Source organism: Pelophylax lessonae (assembly GCF_965119305.1).
Source record: "Pelophylax lessonae genome assembly, chromosome: 8".
NCBI classification, from domain to species: Eukaryota; Metazoa; Chordata; class Amphibia; order Anura; family Ranidae; genus Pelophylax; species Pelophylax lessonae.
Genome location: NC_138775.1, coordinates 228,453,475 through 228,468,775, shown reverse-complemented (window position 1 = coordinate 228,468,775; position 15,301 = coordinate 228,453,475). Strand labels below are relative to the sequence as shown.

Genomic DNA, 15,301 nt, shown 5'->3' with positions numbered 1-15,301 from the left:
CTAGCCCATTATTTGAAGGTTTTGTATGTTTAACTTTGCTGCTAGCTGCCATTAATTATTTAATATTCACATTTAATAGATATTTTAATGCAGCATTAAACCATTTTAAACCTAGGGCGTTGTAAACATGCCCAAAAAAAACTTCATTACAGGGTGTGTGAAGTACATCCACTGTCCTGTACTGCTACCGCAAACCCTAACTACCATACCCCACTGCTGGCAGTTCCAGGTTGTTGAAATAATAGCCAGGACTTGCTTTGTAAATACATGTATAGCCCTACTCCAGAGGGAGCGGCTGAGTGTGGGTCCCCCTGGGTTACCGCTAGCAACAACAGTACCTTCAGACATGTTTTCAAGTGTGAGAACCTTAGACAAGAACCAGTCCAGTTTCTTTGTTTTTTTTGGGGTTTATTTGATAACTTGGATGGGAGAAGGGAGGAGTGGGATACTCCAACAACTGAATTATGCACAATTAGGCAGGGACACTGAATAATGCTACTTGGCGTTTTGTTAGCGCTCCTCTGACGCTGATTAACGCTGACTGATTCTGGTTAACGCTGACTGATGCTGGTTAACGCTGACTGATGCTGGCCTCAGCAAGGCCAGATACTGGAACTTCACCTCTAACAAAGGAACAAGTCCCTTTAAGCTCCCCAAGACACTCCCTCCTGAGGTAGCTGACTTTAAAGTAAAATATATTGCTGAATACTTCAGGGCCCTTCCTGGCGCTCCCTTTTACTCCCCAACTTCAGGGTTTAACTACTTGGCACCCCCACTGTGGACTCCTGGTTAGCTGGCTCCTGGATCCCCTTTGACCCCTCAGGAGTGGTCCACTCTCTTAGGCAGACCCCTGGGCAGTTCTTGAGTACTCACGATACTGTTTTTCCTAAAGAACTCTGCCCAGCAGCTCCACTTGGTCAGCAACTCTGGATCCCTTGCAGCTCAGCTCAATCTCCAGTCCCTAGGCCGACTGCCCGGAACACCTTCACACTTTACAGAAGGAGAGACAGCCGTCACCTCCTCCTGGGACTGATGCTCCCGCCAAAAGACACTCTGTCACATGGTCCCCACAGATTTATTCCCAATCCCAGGGTGCATTGTAGCAGACCCCGCCCACTGGGACAGTCATAAACCCTGGTGTGCTATTGGCTAGGTTTCCTCCACTGCCCAACAAGAGCCCTCATTGGATACAGTGGGGAGACTTCCCAGACTCCCCAGATCACACCTGGAGGCCCTCCTGATAAGCAGACAGGACCACAACTATACTTTTCCTAGCACCTATCTAGGAGGGTGCTACACATGTAACTGGAGAAACTGCTTATGTTGAAAAATGTCTGTTAATGTTTATAAACACTGTTGTTTAGAGTAGGCTGAGATAGACAGATTCAAAGCAACAATGTTACTTTTGTATCTACTCTGTTTCGTTTATCTGCAGATCAAAGGGATGAGATTCTACCTGCTTTTGACATCAATTGAAGCAACTTTCCAATCCTGGGGTAGGCAACCTTAGAGCAGTGGAGAAGTACCTGAACAATATGGGAGAAATCAAAGATCACTGGGCATCCTATTTTTAGGGAGCTAACCTAGTGTAGCCATACACAGCGCAAAGTTCACCAGTCAGGAGTTCAGAGCGCAGAGTTCACCATTTAGGAGTTCAGAGCGCAAAGATTACCAGTCAGGAGTACATAGCGCAGAGATTTCAGAAGTCAGGAGTACACAGCACACAGTTCACCAGTCAGGAGTACATAGTGCAGAGTTCACCGGTCAGGAGTACATAGCGCAGAGTTCACCGGTCAGGAGTACATAGCGCAGAGTTCACCGGTCAGGAGTACATAGCGCAGAGTTCACCGGTCAGGAGTACATAGCGCAGAGTTCACTGGTCAGGAGTACATAGCACCAATACTGACAGGTGGCGCAGCATAGTCCCGGCTGGGAGCTGTGCCAGCAATCTCTGACCATTCTTTGTGCCATGCCCACATTTTTTGATCTTCTCTTGTGCCTTGCCCACAGTCTCTGACCATTGCTTGTGCCATGCCCGCAGTCTCTGACCATTCCTTGTGCAATGCCTGCAGTCTGTTTGTCTCTTGTGCCATGCCTGCAGTCTCTGATCATCTCTTGTTCCATGCCCGCAGTCTCTGACCATCTCTTGTGCCATGCCCAGAGTCTGACAATTCCTTGTGCCATGCCCGCAGTCTCTGACCATTCCTTGTGCTATGCCTTGCAGTCTCTGACCATTCCTTGTGCCATGCCCGCAGTCTCTGATAGTCTCTTGTGCTTTGCTTGCAGTCTCTAGTCATCTCTTGTGCCATCCCGTAGTCTCTGATCGTCTCTTGTGCCATGCCCGCAGTCTGACGTTCTCTTGTGCCATGCCCACAGTCTGACCATTTCTTGTGCCATGCCTGTAGTCTCTGACCATCCCTTGTTCCATGTATGCAGTCTCTAACCATCCCTTGTGTCATGTCTCAGCGTCCCTTGTGTCATGTCTATAGTCTCTGACCATCTCTTGCGCCATGCCCGCAATCTCTGACCATTCCTTGGCAATGCCCACATTCTCTAACTATTCCTTGTGCCATGCCCGCAGTCTCCGACCGTCTCTTGTGCCATGCCTGCAGTCTGTGACTGTCTCTTGTGCCATACCCACAGTCTCTGACCATTCCTTGTGTCAAGCCCGCAGTCTCTGACCATCTCTTGTGCCATGCCCGCAGTCTCTGATTGTCTCTTGTGCCATGCCCACAGTCTCTGATCATCTCTTGTGCCATGCTGCAGTCTCTGACCATCCCTTGTGCAATGTACGCAGTCTCTGCCAGTCTCTTGTGTCATGTATGCGGTCTCTGACAGTCTCTTGTGTCATGTATGCAGTCTTTGACCATCTCTTTTGCCATGCCTGCAGTCTCTAACCATCTCTTGTGCCATTTATGCAATCTCTGATCATCCCTTGTGCCCTGTATGCAGTCTCTGACCGTCTCGTGTGCCATATATGCGGTCTCTGATAATCTCTTGTGCCATGTATGCAGTCTCTGGCCATCTTTTATGTCATGTCAGCAGTCTCTGACCATCTCCTGTGCTGTGTATGCAGTCTATGACCATCTCTTGTGCCATGTATGCAGTCTCTGACAATCTCTTGTGCCATGTATGCAGCCTCTGACCATCTCTTGTGCCATGTCTGCAGTCTCTGTGGACTGTAATGTAAGAGGGAGCACTATGGACTCTTGTGTAAGGAGGGAGCTCACTTACATCAGAGTTTCCCTTTACACCAGAGTCTGCAGCATTAACCTCTTACATCACAGTTCTCAAAGTTCTCCTTTACGTCAGGGTCCACAATGTTCCCTTTTACATCAGGGTCCTCAGAATTACCACTTACACTGTAAAACTCTGTGTTGGGTTATATTAACCTGACCCTCATATAAATGGGCAAATATGTTTTTTGCCTTTTTTATATTTAAGCACATTGCTAGTCACACTAGTTACATGTGCAATTAGCACAATATATAGCTTAAATATTAATATTTTCAATTTATTGAAGTGTCCCTAAAAAATGGGGCTGTCAGTAAATTTTATGATTTTTGCCTGTAAAAAATTGGTGCTGTTTGTAAATTTTGGGTACCCTCTCAGTAATTTTCACTTCGGGAGGGTGGCAATACTGCACCCAAGTAAAGTAACCCCTGCTATGTATTCCAAGCGCTGCTTGCCCGTCTTTGGCATCCGGGACCGGCATAGCATGTGCCGCCAGGTAAAGTGGAGGGAGAAGAGCTGATACACATCCACTCTCCTCCCTTTCTTGTTCCTGACTTGGAAGTAACATTGACAGTTTCCCCGACCATTAAGGTTGGGAAAAAATGTAATGCAATGCAATCTACACTGCATTACATTTATGACTGAATACATGATAACATTGATGATGTAACATCAGCAGGCAAATAAAGTGTATGCCATGTGGGCGTTTGCATTGTGGAGGGGAAGGGGTGGCAGGACGACGGTAGGTGAGGGGTGGGGGCAACCAAAATGCATCTTCACCTAAGTTGACAAAAATCCTTGCACTGGCCCTGACAGAGATCCCCGGTCAGGAGAACATAGTGCAGAGATTACCAGTAAGGAGTAAATAGTGCAGAGTTCACGGGTCAGGACTACATAGCGCAGAGTTCAGACAGTAGCTGCTAACATATGTAACTCAGCGTAGACCCTGAAATGTTCCCAGTGCCCAGCTGCTAGTATCCCCCTGTCATCTGCTCCTGCTGTATAATACATCTTTTTTTTAAGATTACTGTTTTGCCCTTCTTTAACATGTAGCCCTTGTAGCAAAAATGTTGAGGTTTTTCTAAGGCCCCTTTCACACTTGTACAACCTAAAAGTCAAGCAACTTTGACGTGACTTGAAGCAACGCCTGTGTTATCTTGAGGTCTATGGACCTGAAGTCACATCAAAGTTGGACCAAAGTAGTGCAGTACTTAAAGTCGCACAGATATGAATGGTACTCATTGGAAATCATGGGGTATGACTTGTCATGCGACTTTGCAGTCCCAAGTCGCAGGAAACATCGTACAAGTGTGAAAGGGGCCTCAATGATCATATACAGTTAGGATTCCAAGTTACCTCCATGCTGTGTATCTCCACACGTGCAGGCTGGCCTTCATCTGGGAAATTGGGGCACACTCTAACCAGCTGCCCCTGAGCACCAAAACACACCGTTACATGCGGCAGAGAAAACTTCATTTGAGCTGTAGGCTGAGGAGTGCATTCCAGAGTCTCTTTAAAAAAATTACAAATCACAGTTATATTCAACTTTATGATGTATATTAATTGTATATTTAAGAGGAAATGTTGTACAGGAGGAAAATGGAATGTCTGTTGACATTTCAAAGCTGTTAAAATGACTTTTTATGTTTTTATACAACAACTTACCTGTAAAATCAATTTCTTGGAGTACATTATGGGACACAGAGCAGCCATTTTCATTACTATCTGGGTTATACGCCACCTATAGGTGATTGGCCACTGGCAATCAATTAAAACAGGAAGTCCCCCTCTATATAACCCCTCCCATACAGGAAGTACCTCAGTTTTGTAGCAAGCAATAAACATCCCAGACAAGAGGAGAGGGAGCTCTGTGTCCCGTAATGTACTCCAAGAAATTGATTTTACAGGTAAGTTGTAGGAAAAATCCATGCTTCTTTATCGTACATAACAGGGCACAGAGCAGCCATATTAATTTACTATCTGGGACGTCCCAAAGCAATGCACTTGAGGGGAGGGGGACACTATAAAAACACCGCCATCAGATCGCAAAGGATCTCCATAGCTGTCTGCAGAACACTGCAGCCAAAGTCAGACTCCTCCTGGGTCCTAACATCCACTTGATAGAATCCGGAATCCAGTTAACGTATGCACCGAAGACCAAGTAGCGGCCTTGCAAATCTGAGCCATAGAAGCTTGATGGCGAATTGCCAAAGTGGCACCCTATTCTTCTAGTAGAATTTGCCTTTACCGGAAAAGGTGGACCCTTCCCTTTTAAACCATACGCCTGGATAATAACCTGGCAAATTTATTGAGAAATTGTAGACTTAGATGCTGCCTGCCCTTTCCTAGGCCCTTCTGGTAGCACAAACAAAAAAGTCAGTGTTACGAATCTGAGCTGACCTCTTAAAATAAATCCTAAATGTACGTACTATATCAAGAGGATGTAACAACCTTTCCTCTGCTGTTTGAGGATTTGGAAAGAAGGAAGACAGTATAATGTACTGATTTAAATTAAAAGCAGACACCACCTTGGGCAAAAAACCTGGGTGTGGACGTAGAATCCCCCTATCTTGATATAAAATCAAAAATGCCTCTTTACAAGAAAGAGCCTGGCTGAAGTTACTGCAACCAAAAAGACTAACTTTCTGATCAAAAGAACCAGAAGAATATGCCGCATGGGCTCAAAAGCCTGTTTCTGTAAAAACTACCAACACCAAATTTAGATCCCAAGGACCCAATAATGGCCTCACTGGTGGAAGCATATGTAGCATCCCTTTAAACGAAGGTTCGAACTAAGGAATGTGAAGCAATTGGTCTCTGGAAAAAAATATGATAAGGCTGAAATTTGACCCTTAATAGTGCCTGAGGCTAATTTCATATCTAACCCTACTTGCAAGCGAAGGAAATGTAAGACTTCCAGACTCTGTAATAAATGCCTCTAGACTGCAGGGCCAGATATATCCTGTTCCTTCAAGATCCAGTCTTCAATAGCCAAGCCGTCAAATTTAGAAACTGAACTAGATCTGATGGAATATCGGACCCTGAGAGAGCAAGTCCGGACGTGGTGGAAGAACCCAAGGCCTTGCCACTGCCAACTTTAGAATTTGTGTGTACCAAAACCTCCTGGGCCACGCTGAAGCTACTAGGATTACTGATTTCCCCTCTACCTGGATCCCGCATAGAACATGTGGCAGCAGCTGAACCAGAGGAAAGGCATAGAGCAGGGAAAACTCCTCCCAAGGAGTCACCAAGGCATCCACTCTGACTTTGAGTGGATCCCTGGTCCTGGACACAAACTTTTTCAACTTGTTGTTGAACCTGGATGCCAACAGATCTACATATGCGACCCCCCAGCATTGGCGGATCAATGCAAAGATCTTGGGGTGTAAGGACCATTCCCCCGGAAACATCTGCTGACGACTCAGAAAGTCTGTTTGCCAGTTATTTCCAGGATTAAAACGGCAGACAGGTATGGAACAAATTTTTCCACCAAGGATAGGATGGGATCCACCTCCTTCTGGGCTAACTGACTTTTGGTGCCTCCCTGATGGTTGATATAAGCCACAGCCGTGGCATTGTTGGATTGTAACCTGACAGGGTAACCCCGAAGTCTGGGCATCCAGTACTTTAATGCCCGACAAACTGCTTGGATTTCCAGGATATTGGTGGGAAGGATCCTTTCTACCCAATACAATTTTCCTTGGACAGTGGCTTTCTCCAGAACCGCTACCCAGCCAGAGAGATTGGCATCTGTAGTCACCACCTTCCAGACTACTGGAAGAAAGGATTTCCCTCTTTCCAAATTCCTGGCTATCCACTACCAACCTAGATTCTGACATACCCTCAGTACCAGAGACATGCAGCAATCTAAGGCCTATATTTTTCTGCTTAAGACTTACAGAATGTTGTTCTGTAAAGGTCTGGCATGGAGTTGAGCAAAGGGAACTGCTTCAAAAGAGGACACCATCTTCCCTAATAACCTCATGCAAAGAAGTACAGAAGGATACTTTTTCCTTCTTACGGACCAAACCCGATCTTTCCGGTCTACGACCTTTCTTGAGACCATTTGTCACTTGGTCGGCTAGGATATCTCTAACACAGACCTTTTGCCACCTCTACACGGTTCTGGCAGTCTCATTTCAATGTGTACCTCTTGTTAACTTTATACAGCCTTTAATCTTTGTACATAATACCTTTACTTTGGGAATGTGTGTAAACCTCTACTTTCTATCCCCGAGGAAAGGTGGATATCACCTGAAACGCATCATACACATGAGGAACACCTACCATTCCCTGTTTTATTCAGTTGTAATATTTATGTATTCAGATTCTCACTTGGCCATTATTTTATCCAGTGCGACTGTAGTCACATTATTGTGTATTTATTACTATCAATTGTGTATATATATTGAATATTTTTTATGACTTTCCAATAAACTTCACTTTTATCTTATTTGGTTACTTGTTTCCTTAGTTCCCCTTGGACCCGGACGTCTTTTTTTTTAAAGGTATTTTATTGAACAAACAAAACAATACATAACAGAGAAATAACCGGAACCATGTCAATTGAGGAGCCAAAAGAGACACACACAAGACTCCATTTCACAACAAAAGCCATGACAAAAATAACATACATAACTGTCAGCCGTACCATTAGTATAGAACCCTCCCAGCCGAAATAAAAAAAAAAAAAATCTTCCAGAGGCTGTAAGACCATTGTCTATGCAGAGTCAGAAACTGAAGAAGTAGTCCGGTCAGAGTCCACCCAAAAAGACCAAATTTTCCGGAACTTCTTGGGGCAGCCTCTGGCCTCATACGTCATTTTATACAGAGGCAATGCCTGATTAATGAGAGCAATCCATAATGGAATGTCAGGGGGAGCAGTAGACTTCCATCTAGTAGCTATAGTCTTCCTAGCATTGGACCCGGACGTCTAGCACGCTATTGTATGCCGTGGCTTTTAAATCTTCTACATGCCTTTTATCATCATATACATGTAAGTGCATTACTTATATTATTAAAGCATCTTCTGTGCAATCTACACTATTTGGCTTGCTTTATTATCCTGAGGTAATGTTGGGGAACTACGGAACCAAGTATTGTTTACACCTGGAATTGCCCTTCTACCCTTTGAGTGTGGGAATGTCTTTCTGACCGAAGGATTTGTGGAGGAGGTTCGTGACATCTTACTCTCCCAGATGATCTATTTGTTTTGGTGACCTTCTGCATTGTTTGACCTCTCTGTAATAGAAGGGCCAATTGCTTCTGGTAAGCATGTCTTTTGGCTATCACTAGTGGGTGCCTTTATCCATTCCTATTGAATCACCGGTGTTTGGAGACTTCGGACTGTATCCTCCCTTTCCCTCTCCAGGATTCTGGGACTTTTCTAGTTTATGGACTCTTTTGCATATTTGTATGTGCCTATTTATATTGGCGCTGCTTTTACTGTTTATATTATCAATTTAGGTTTGTAATCTACCTTATATAGCTGGCTGCCTTACTTTTTATATCATTGTATTTATTTTCTGAGCGCAGATATCTCTCTTTATATGTTTAAACCCTTACATATACCCAGAGAAGTCAGTGCCTCAGGTGATACACAGAGATGAAACAAATCCTCTTATACAAGTTGTACCTGTTTATTTGTGGTCTTCTCTTCATCTGATCAAAGTGCTGAATTATAAAGCTTGTCTGAAAGTTCAGAAAAAAAAAGGTGGAGAACTGAAGTTACACTCTGCAGAGCTCAGTGGGGAGAGGTCTGAGAGCTGATTGAAGGGAAGGGACACACCCCCTCCACACAGCAAACAGGAATAGAGCTGAGGCTGTCAATTTCCTGGAGGTCCCTCCCCTGTCCTCATTTCTCACTTGATGTCAGGAAAACTTGTCAGAATGCTGATAGCAGAGAACCAAAGCCGCAGACAAAAGTGAAACTTAGTGCTTAATTGAGAAAAACACATGCTAAAGAGGAATAGGATTCGTTCACATTTCAAGTAACATTTAACCTTCTTTTTTTTTTTTTTCACTATAAAAATAATATATGTGTTGTACTAACCTGCTCTGTTGCAATGTTTTTTTTTTACAGAGCAGCCCTGATTTTCCTCTTCTGGGGTCCCCCACAGGTGCTCCAGGTTCCTCTTCAGTGAGTGCCCCCACAGAAAGCCGCTGGGTCGGGATTGGGCATAAGTATAAGGGGGGGAAGGTTGTTAGCTGGTGGGATCTTGCTTCTCAGAAGGTTGGCCCCAACTCCTACAGAGGAGGAATCCACTTTGATGGAGAAGGGCTTGAAAACATCAGGCCTCAAGAGAGCAGGGCTAGAGAAGAAAGTCCCCTTTAAGGTGTGGAAGGCCTCCACCAAGTCGGGTGGCCAGTTACTATAATCAGCTTCCTTCCAGGTAAGGGCTGTGATGGGTGCAACCAGAACAGAATAGTTGCAAATGCCAGTAGTAGTTTGCTAAGCCAAGAAATCACTGGAGGGCCTTCAAACCACCAAGCCAGGGCCAATTGGCGATAGCAGCAACCTTTTCGGGGTCCAAGGTGAGACCATCTCTGGAGACACTGTAGCCCAGAAAAGGTACTTGAGATTGTTCAAAGAAGCATAAAAGCATATTCTCACAAAGGCGTTGGAGGACTGTACAGACATGAAATTTGTGCATAGGGAGATCTGGGAAAAAAAATAAGAATGTCATCAAGATAGACTACTACACAGACACAGGGGAGGTCACAGAAGATTTTGTTGATGAAGTGCTGAAAAATTGCCAGGGAGTTACAGAGGCCAAAATGCATCACTAAATATTTATAGTGGCCCTGGTGTTGAAAGCAGTCTTCAACTCATCTCCATCTTTGATGCAAATTAGATTATAGGCTCCTCTCCAATCGAGTTTCGTAAAAACTTGTGGCCCACGAGTCGATTAAACTCCGTAATAAGGGGCAGCGGCTAATTGTGTTTAACTGTAATGGCATTTAGTCCCGGTAGTCAATACAAGGACGAAAGGAAACATCTTTTTTCTTGACAAAGGAGAGAAGGATTTTCGGGAAAATCTTTTTTGGAGATTTTCTTCAATGTACTTGGACATGGCTTTGGTCTCAGGGAGACTGAGGAGATATACGAAGCCCCTAGGGATGCTGGAACCTGCGACTAGGTCTATGGCACATTCGTACGGTCTGTGGGGAGGAAGTTGGTCTGCCTTGAGTTCATTCCTAGTAGTTCGTTGGCACCAGGGATAAAACCCCAGCGGATGCCACTGGAAGGGTTTTGGCTGGAACCACCTTGCTGAGGCATCTGCAGTGATAGGTGGGGCTCCAGGATAACAAATAAGGACCAGACCAGTCTAATATTGTGGTTGTAAAAGCAAAGGAAGACCCAGGACTAACTTAGAGGTAGCCAGCGGTAACACCAAAAAGAAGATGGATTCCTGGTGAAGCACTCCCGCGACATGTTGACGGGAATGGTACAGGAATGAATAGGACCCAAGGCCGAATGGTTCCAGCAATGGCCGAAACTCAAAGGATCTGAGGAAGGGGTTCTGTGGTTCAAGCAAATTCCTTTATCAAGGATGCAGAGATGAAACTGTCCGCTGCCCCAGAGTCAACGAATGCTTGCATTGAGACAGTGGAATTAGGAAAGTGTAACTGAACAGCAATAGTTGGACGTGGAATTGAGGGGCAGAATTACGGTCTAGCATACCCCTCTCTAGGTATACTAGCTACCCCTCTCAAGGTATAGTAGCCTTGGAAGTTTCATGGCCGTGGTAGGCACTATTTCATGAAATGTTCTTTTTGTCCACAGTAGATGCACAGTTCCTGAGTTTGACAAGGGTTCCTTTACTCAATGGATAGGCGTGAATGGCCTAGTTGCATTGGCCTGAGGAGTCATTGGGAGAGATACTAAGGGGTATTGGAAAGCTGGAGCCAGACGAGGAACTAAGAATTTGTGCTCCCAAGCCCTGTCCTGAGAACACTCCTGGAAACGGGTGTTGAGCCAAAGAAATACGATTTTCCGGGATGGTAGGAATTTCACTACCTGCCAACTCTTCAAATACATTCCACCAAACCTTGCCAGCAGGCCACTGTAAGTGCTTCATTGTTCCAGGAAAGTTTAGCTGCTAGGGTGCAAAATTGAATAGCGTACTCTCCAACAGTGAGGTTGCCTTGACGTAGGCGATGAAGTGCACATGCAGCGGAGGACAGGCAAACTCGCTCACCAAAAATCTTTTTAACCACTTAACCACTTAAGGGCCATTTTTGTGATTCGGCACTGCGTTACTTTAACTAACAATTGCGCGATCATGCACCGCTGTACCCAAATAAAATTGAGGTCCCTTTTATCACAAATAGTGCTTAAACAAAAAAAGTGTGACAATTCTGAAAAAAAACAATATTTTTTACTTTCTACTATAAAACATTCCCAATAAAAATAAATAAAAATAATTTTTGTTTCATCATTTTAGGCCAATATGTATTCTGCTACATATTTTTGGTAAACTAAGGGGCAATCAAAGGGATAAATGTGTGCCTAGGGGGTGCTTTATAACTGTGTGGGGCATGGGCTCACTGTATGAACATAGAGACCTGTGTTCCTAAATAGGAGGAAGACAGGATCCCTATGTTCATCACTGACAGACTAGCGGTCTGCCGTGTTTACATGAGCAGACCACTGTTCAGTCTCAATTGGGAGCAATCGTGGGTGCCCGGTGGACATCGCATCAGCCGGGCCCACTGATTGGCTCCCCCTCTAGCCAATCGGCGTGCACGCGCCCACAATAACTCCTACATGAAGCAATGTACATGTACATCGTTTTGGGTAACAGAGCTGACCTGCCACAGTATAACTATGGCGACTGGTCGGCAAGTGGTTAAAGAGAGTGAGAAACGCTGTGATATCATTGGCTTTTGGTTCAACCTTTTTCCACAGCAGAGAGGCCCATGCCAAAACCTCTCCAGAAAGCAGAGAAATCATGTATGTGACATTGGCCTGACCAGAAGGAAAATTCTGTGGCTGTAACTCAAAGTGAATGTTATAATGGTTAACAAACCCACAGCAGACCTTAGGATCTCCACAGAATCACGGCAGGGCCGGAAGATGAAGCATGGACATTGCCACTGGAATGGTTTGCAGCACAGGGGCTGCCTGAGGTAGGTCTTCAGGTGCCAGAAGTAAAGCTTGGAGTTAATCCAAACGAGTAGTTAGAGTCTGGAGATGACGAATAACTTGAACTTAACTAGATTCTTGAGCACTGTGCATTTGGAGAAGTCGCTCGTTGAAAGCCGCAGGTAATGGGGACTTGTCGGTCATAGTTCAAGCAAACGGTCACGATCAGAGGAGAAGACCCCCTGGAACTGTAAACTCAAGATCTAGCGGGCCAATGGAACAACTAAACAGAGGTGTGCCAGAGTCATATGATCTAAGGAGCCACCCAGTCTTCACCAGAGACACTGGAGGTGTGGATGTTGCAAGGCAGCCCCCAGGTTGCAGCTTGCAAACAAACAGCACATTGGAAGGACACGGGGTACGCACAGAAAAATAATCAAGGAAACCTACTGCAGCTAGCTAGAAAGTGACGCCAGGTGAGAGGCCGCAGGGAGCAAGCGTGAAGCGCAAGATAGAGGGGGATGCTGAGCAACGGTGCCGAGAGAGAGAGAGAGATTTAACAAGCTGGGAAGGGCTGCTGGCAAACAACAACAAGAAACAATGCTGGAAAAAGACAAACACAGCAACAGGAAAGGAAGGGATCCACAGACCGAAACCAAGAGAATATAACTGCACAGCCAGAGGAAAAACACTGAGAACAAAGTCAGGTTCAAACAACACACAGAATATGGGAATACTCACTACAGGAACAGATGGGTCTGGCTTTCACGTGAAGACACGTTGTTTGAACACTAAGCGTCCTTTCACACAGGCTTTCCACCCGGCGGACTCCATTTTGCTCAGCGGGGATCGATCCGCTGATCGCTGATGACCGCCGTTTACTTTGCAGAGATGGACCTGTCAGATCCCCGCTCTCCTCTATGGGAGTTCGGATGAAAATGGACCTACTGTCCGTTTTCATAAGATCCTATCCCATTCAATCCTCCAGACAGATGGAAAATAGGGTTTCCATCTGTCTGGATTTCACAAACAGGATCGGATCGGATAGCAGCGGGTGTCAGCGAGATGTCACTGCTGTCATCCACCTCTTCATAGAGGTGCATGGAGCATCCGATCAGGTCTGCCTAAAAAACTGACAGACGGGCCTGATCAGAAAGCCACACATAGGTGCAAAGGTTAAATAATACCTAGGTTCCGGGCGGATAGGCAGGAACCTGAGCAACTCAGGACAGGATACAAAACCTGGCTCCGGATCAATGTGCTCGGACGGAAGCGTGACACCTTAAAGGCCCATACACACGATACAAAAATCGGAAGTAAAATTTCATCCGACGAACGATCTGCCAATGTTCTGATTGTTGGTATAGTGCTTTCGACAGCCGATTACGGACGACAAAAACTGGATGTGTAGGCTATAAAATGTTTATCGTCCAAGAACACAATGCCTGATTTTTGTTTAATTAGTACAGTTTTCATCTGAAAAAAATCATAAGAGCAAGACGAGGCATGCTCAGAAACGAAAGAACACATACAAAACAATTCAACACATGACATCACTTCTGGAGTTGAATTCTGTCGTACAAGAATTTTCATGAAAGTAACCTCTTCACTTTCGATATGAGGCTAGCATGCAACAAAAAACGGACAAAAGACCGTCCGATAATCTGATCGTGTGTACGAGGTTTAAGGCTTTAGAACCACTTTCATGTCTGAAGTTTACAACCACTTTTAGGGTCCTTTCATACAGTCCGCCTCCGTTGGTGGACTCCGTGCTGCTCAGCGGGGGATCAATCTGCCGATCCCCTCTGAGCAGGCAGGTGACAGCTCCCTCTCTGCTCTGTGTGTGGAGAGGGAGGTGTCAGAGCCCCGCTGCTCTCTATGGGGGAATTGGATGAGAGCGGACTGCCTGTCCGCTCTCATCCGATCCCATCCGATCCAAAAATAGGGTTTCCATCCGTCCGGTTTTCACGGACAGGATTGGAATCGGATAGCAGCGGGTGTCAGCAGACATGTCTCCGGTGACATTCGCTGCCCCATAAGGATGCATGGAGGATCCGATCAGATCTGCCTAAAAAACTGACAGGCGGATCTGATTGGATCATTCGTGTGAAAGGGGCCTAAGGCAACCTGTATTTAAACAAAAAAAGATCAAGCACCAAGGTAATCAGAGGTTTTGATTCAACCCAAGGAAAACAAAAATGCTGCTAATCTGCTGCAGGTGTCCTGCATGTGAATGAACAAAAAAGGTAAACAGCGCAAATTCGTGCTATTCCCAAGGTAGCTACAAAGTGCACATGTGCAAATGAAGAATAATGAATAAATAAATAATTCATATATAAATCGTGTATGAGATATATATATATATATATCTTTACCCAAATGACCGTATTACCATCCGACAGTGGGAGATCGGTGATAAAATCCATGGCAATATGAGCCCAGGGTTCCTTAGGAATGGGCAAAGGCATGAGGAGACCAGCAGGAGCTTGTGTGGAGGATTTAGACTAAGCACAGACATGACAAGCCTTGACATAGTCTTTGACCTCTGAGTGGAGATTAGGCCACCAGTAGTAACAGCTGATGAGCAAGAAGGAGCGGAGGAACTCTGCGTGGCCCACCACCTTGGAATCATGCCCCTAATGAAGAATCTTAGTTCTTAGCTCAGTGGGGACAAAGGTCTTACCAGGAGGAATCTTCGAGTCCAGGATGGTAGAATGGGCAATAATGCATGAAGTGGGGATGATCGGCTCAGGTTCAGGAGTGGACTCCTCGTCCAAAGTGTCAAAGGACCTAGAAAGTGCATCAGCCCGACCGTTGCAGGAACCAGGTTTGTACGTAATCGTGAAATTAAAACTGGAAAAGAAAAGACTCCCCCTGGCCTGTCTGGGATTCAAACGTTTAGCATTCTGTAGGTACTGTAAATTCTTGTGATCGGTGAAGATCGTTATGGGGTGAGGAGAACCTTCCAAAAGATGACGC

The 15,301-nt window shown here is 45.3% G+C and overlaps 1 protein-coding gene across 3 annotated transcripts in view; it reads right to left on the bottom strand.

Annotated features, from left to right (window-relative positions):
- The window catches only part of SEC16B (SEC16 homolog B, endoplasmic reticulum export factor), a 379,445-nt gene that overhangs the window by 275,370 nt on the left and 88,774 nt on the right, over positions 1-15,301 (bottom strand). For all 3 annotated transcript variants that reach the window (XM_082265600.1, XM_082265602.1, XM_082265601.1), the window contains exon 7: positions 4,591-4,745. In XM_082265600.1, the coding sequence (XP_082121726.1) occupies positions 4,591-4,745 (155 nt within the window). The remainder of the gene's footprint in view (positions 1-4,590; positions 4,746-15,301) is intronic.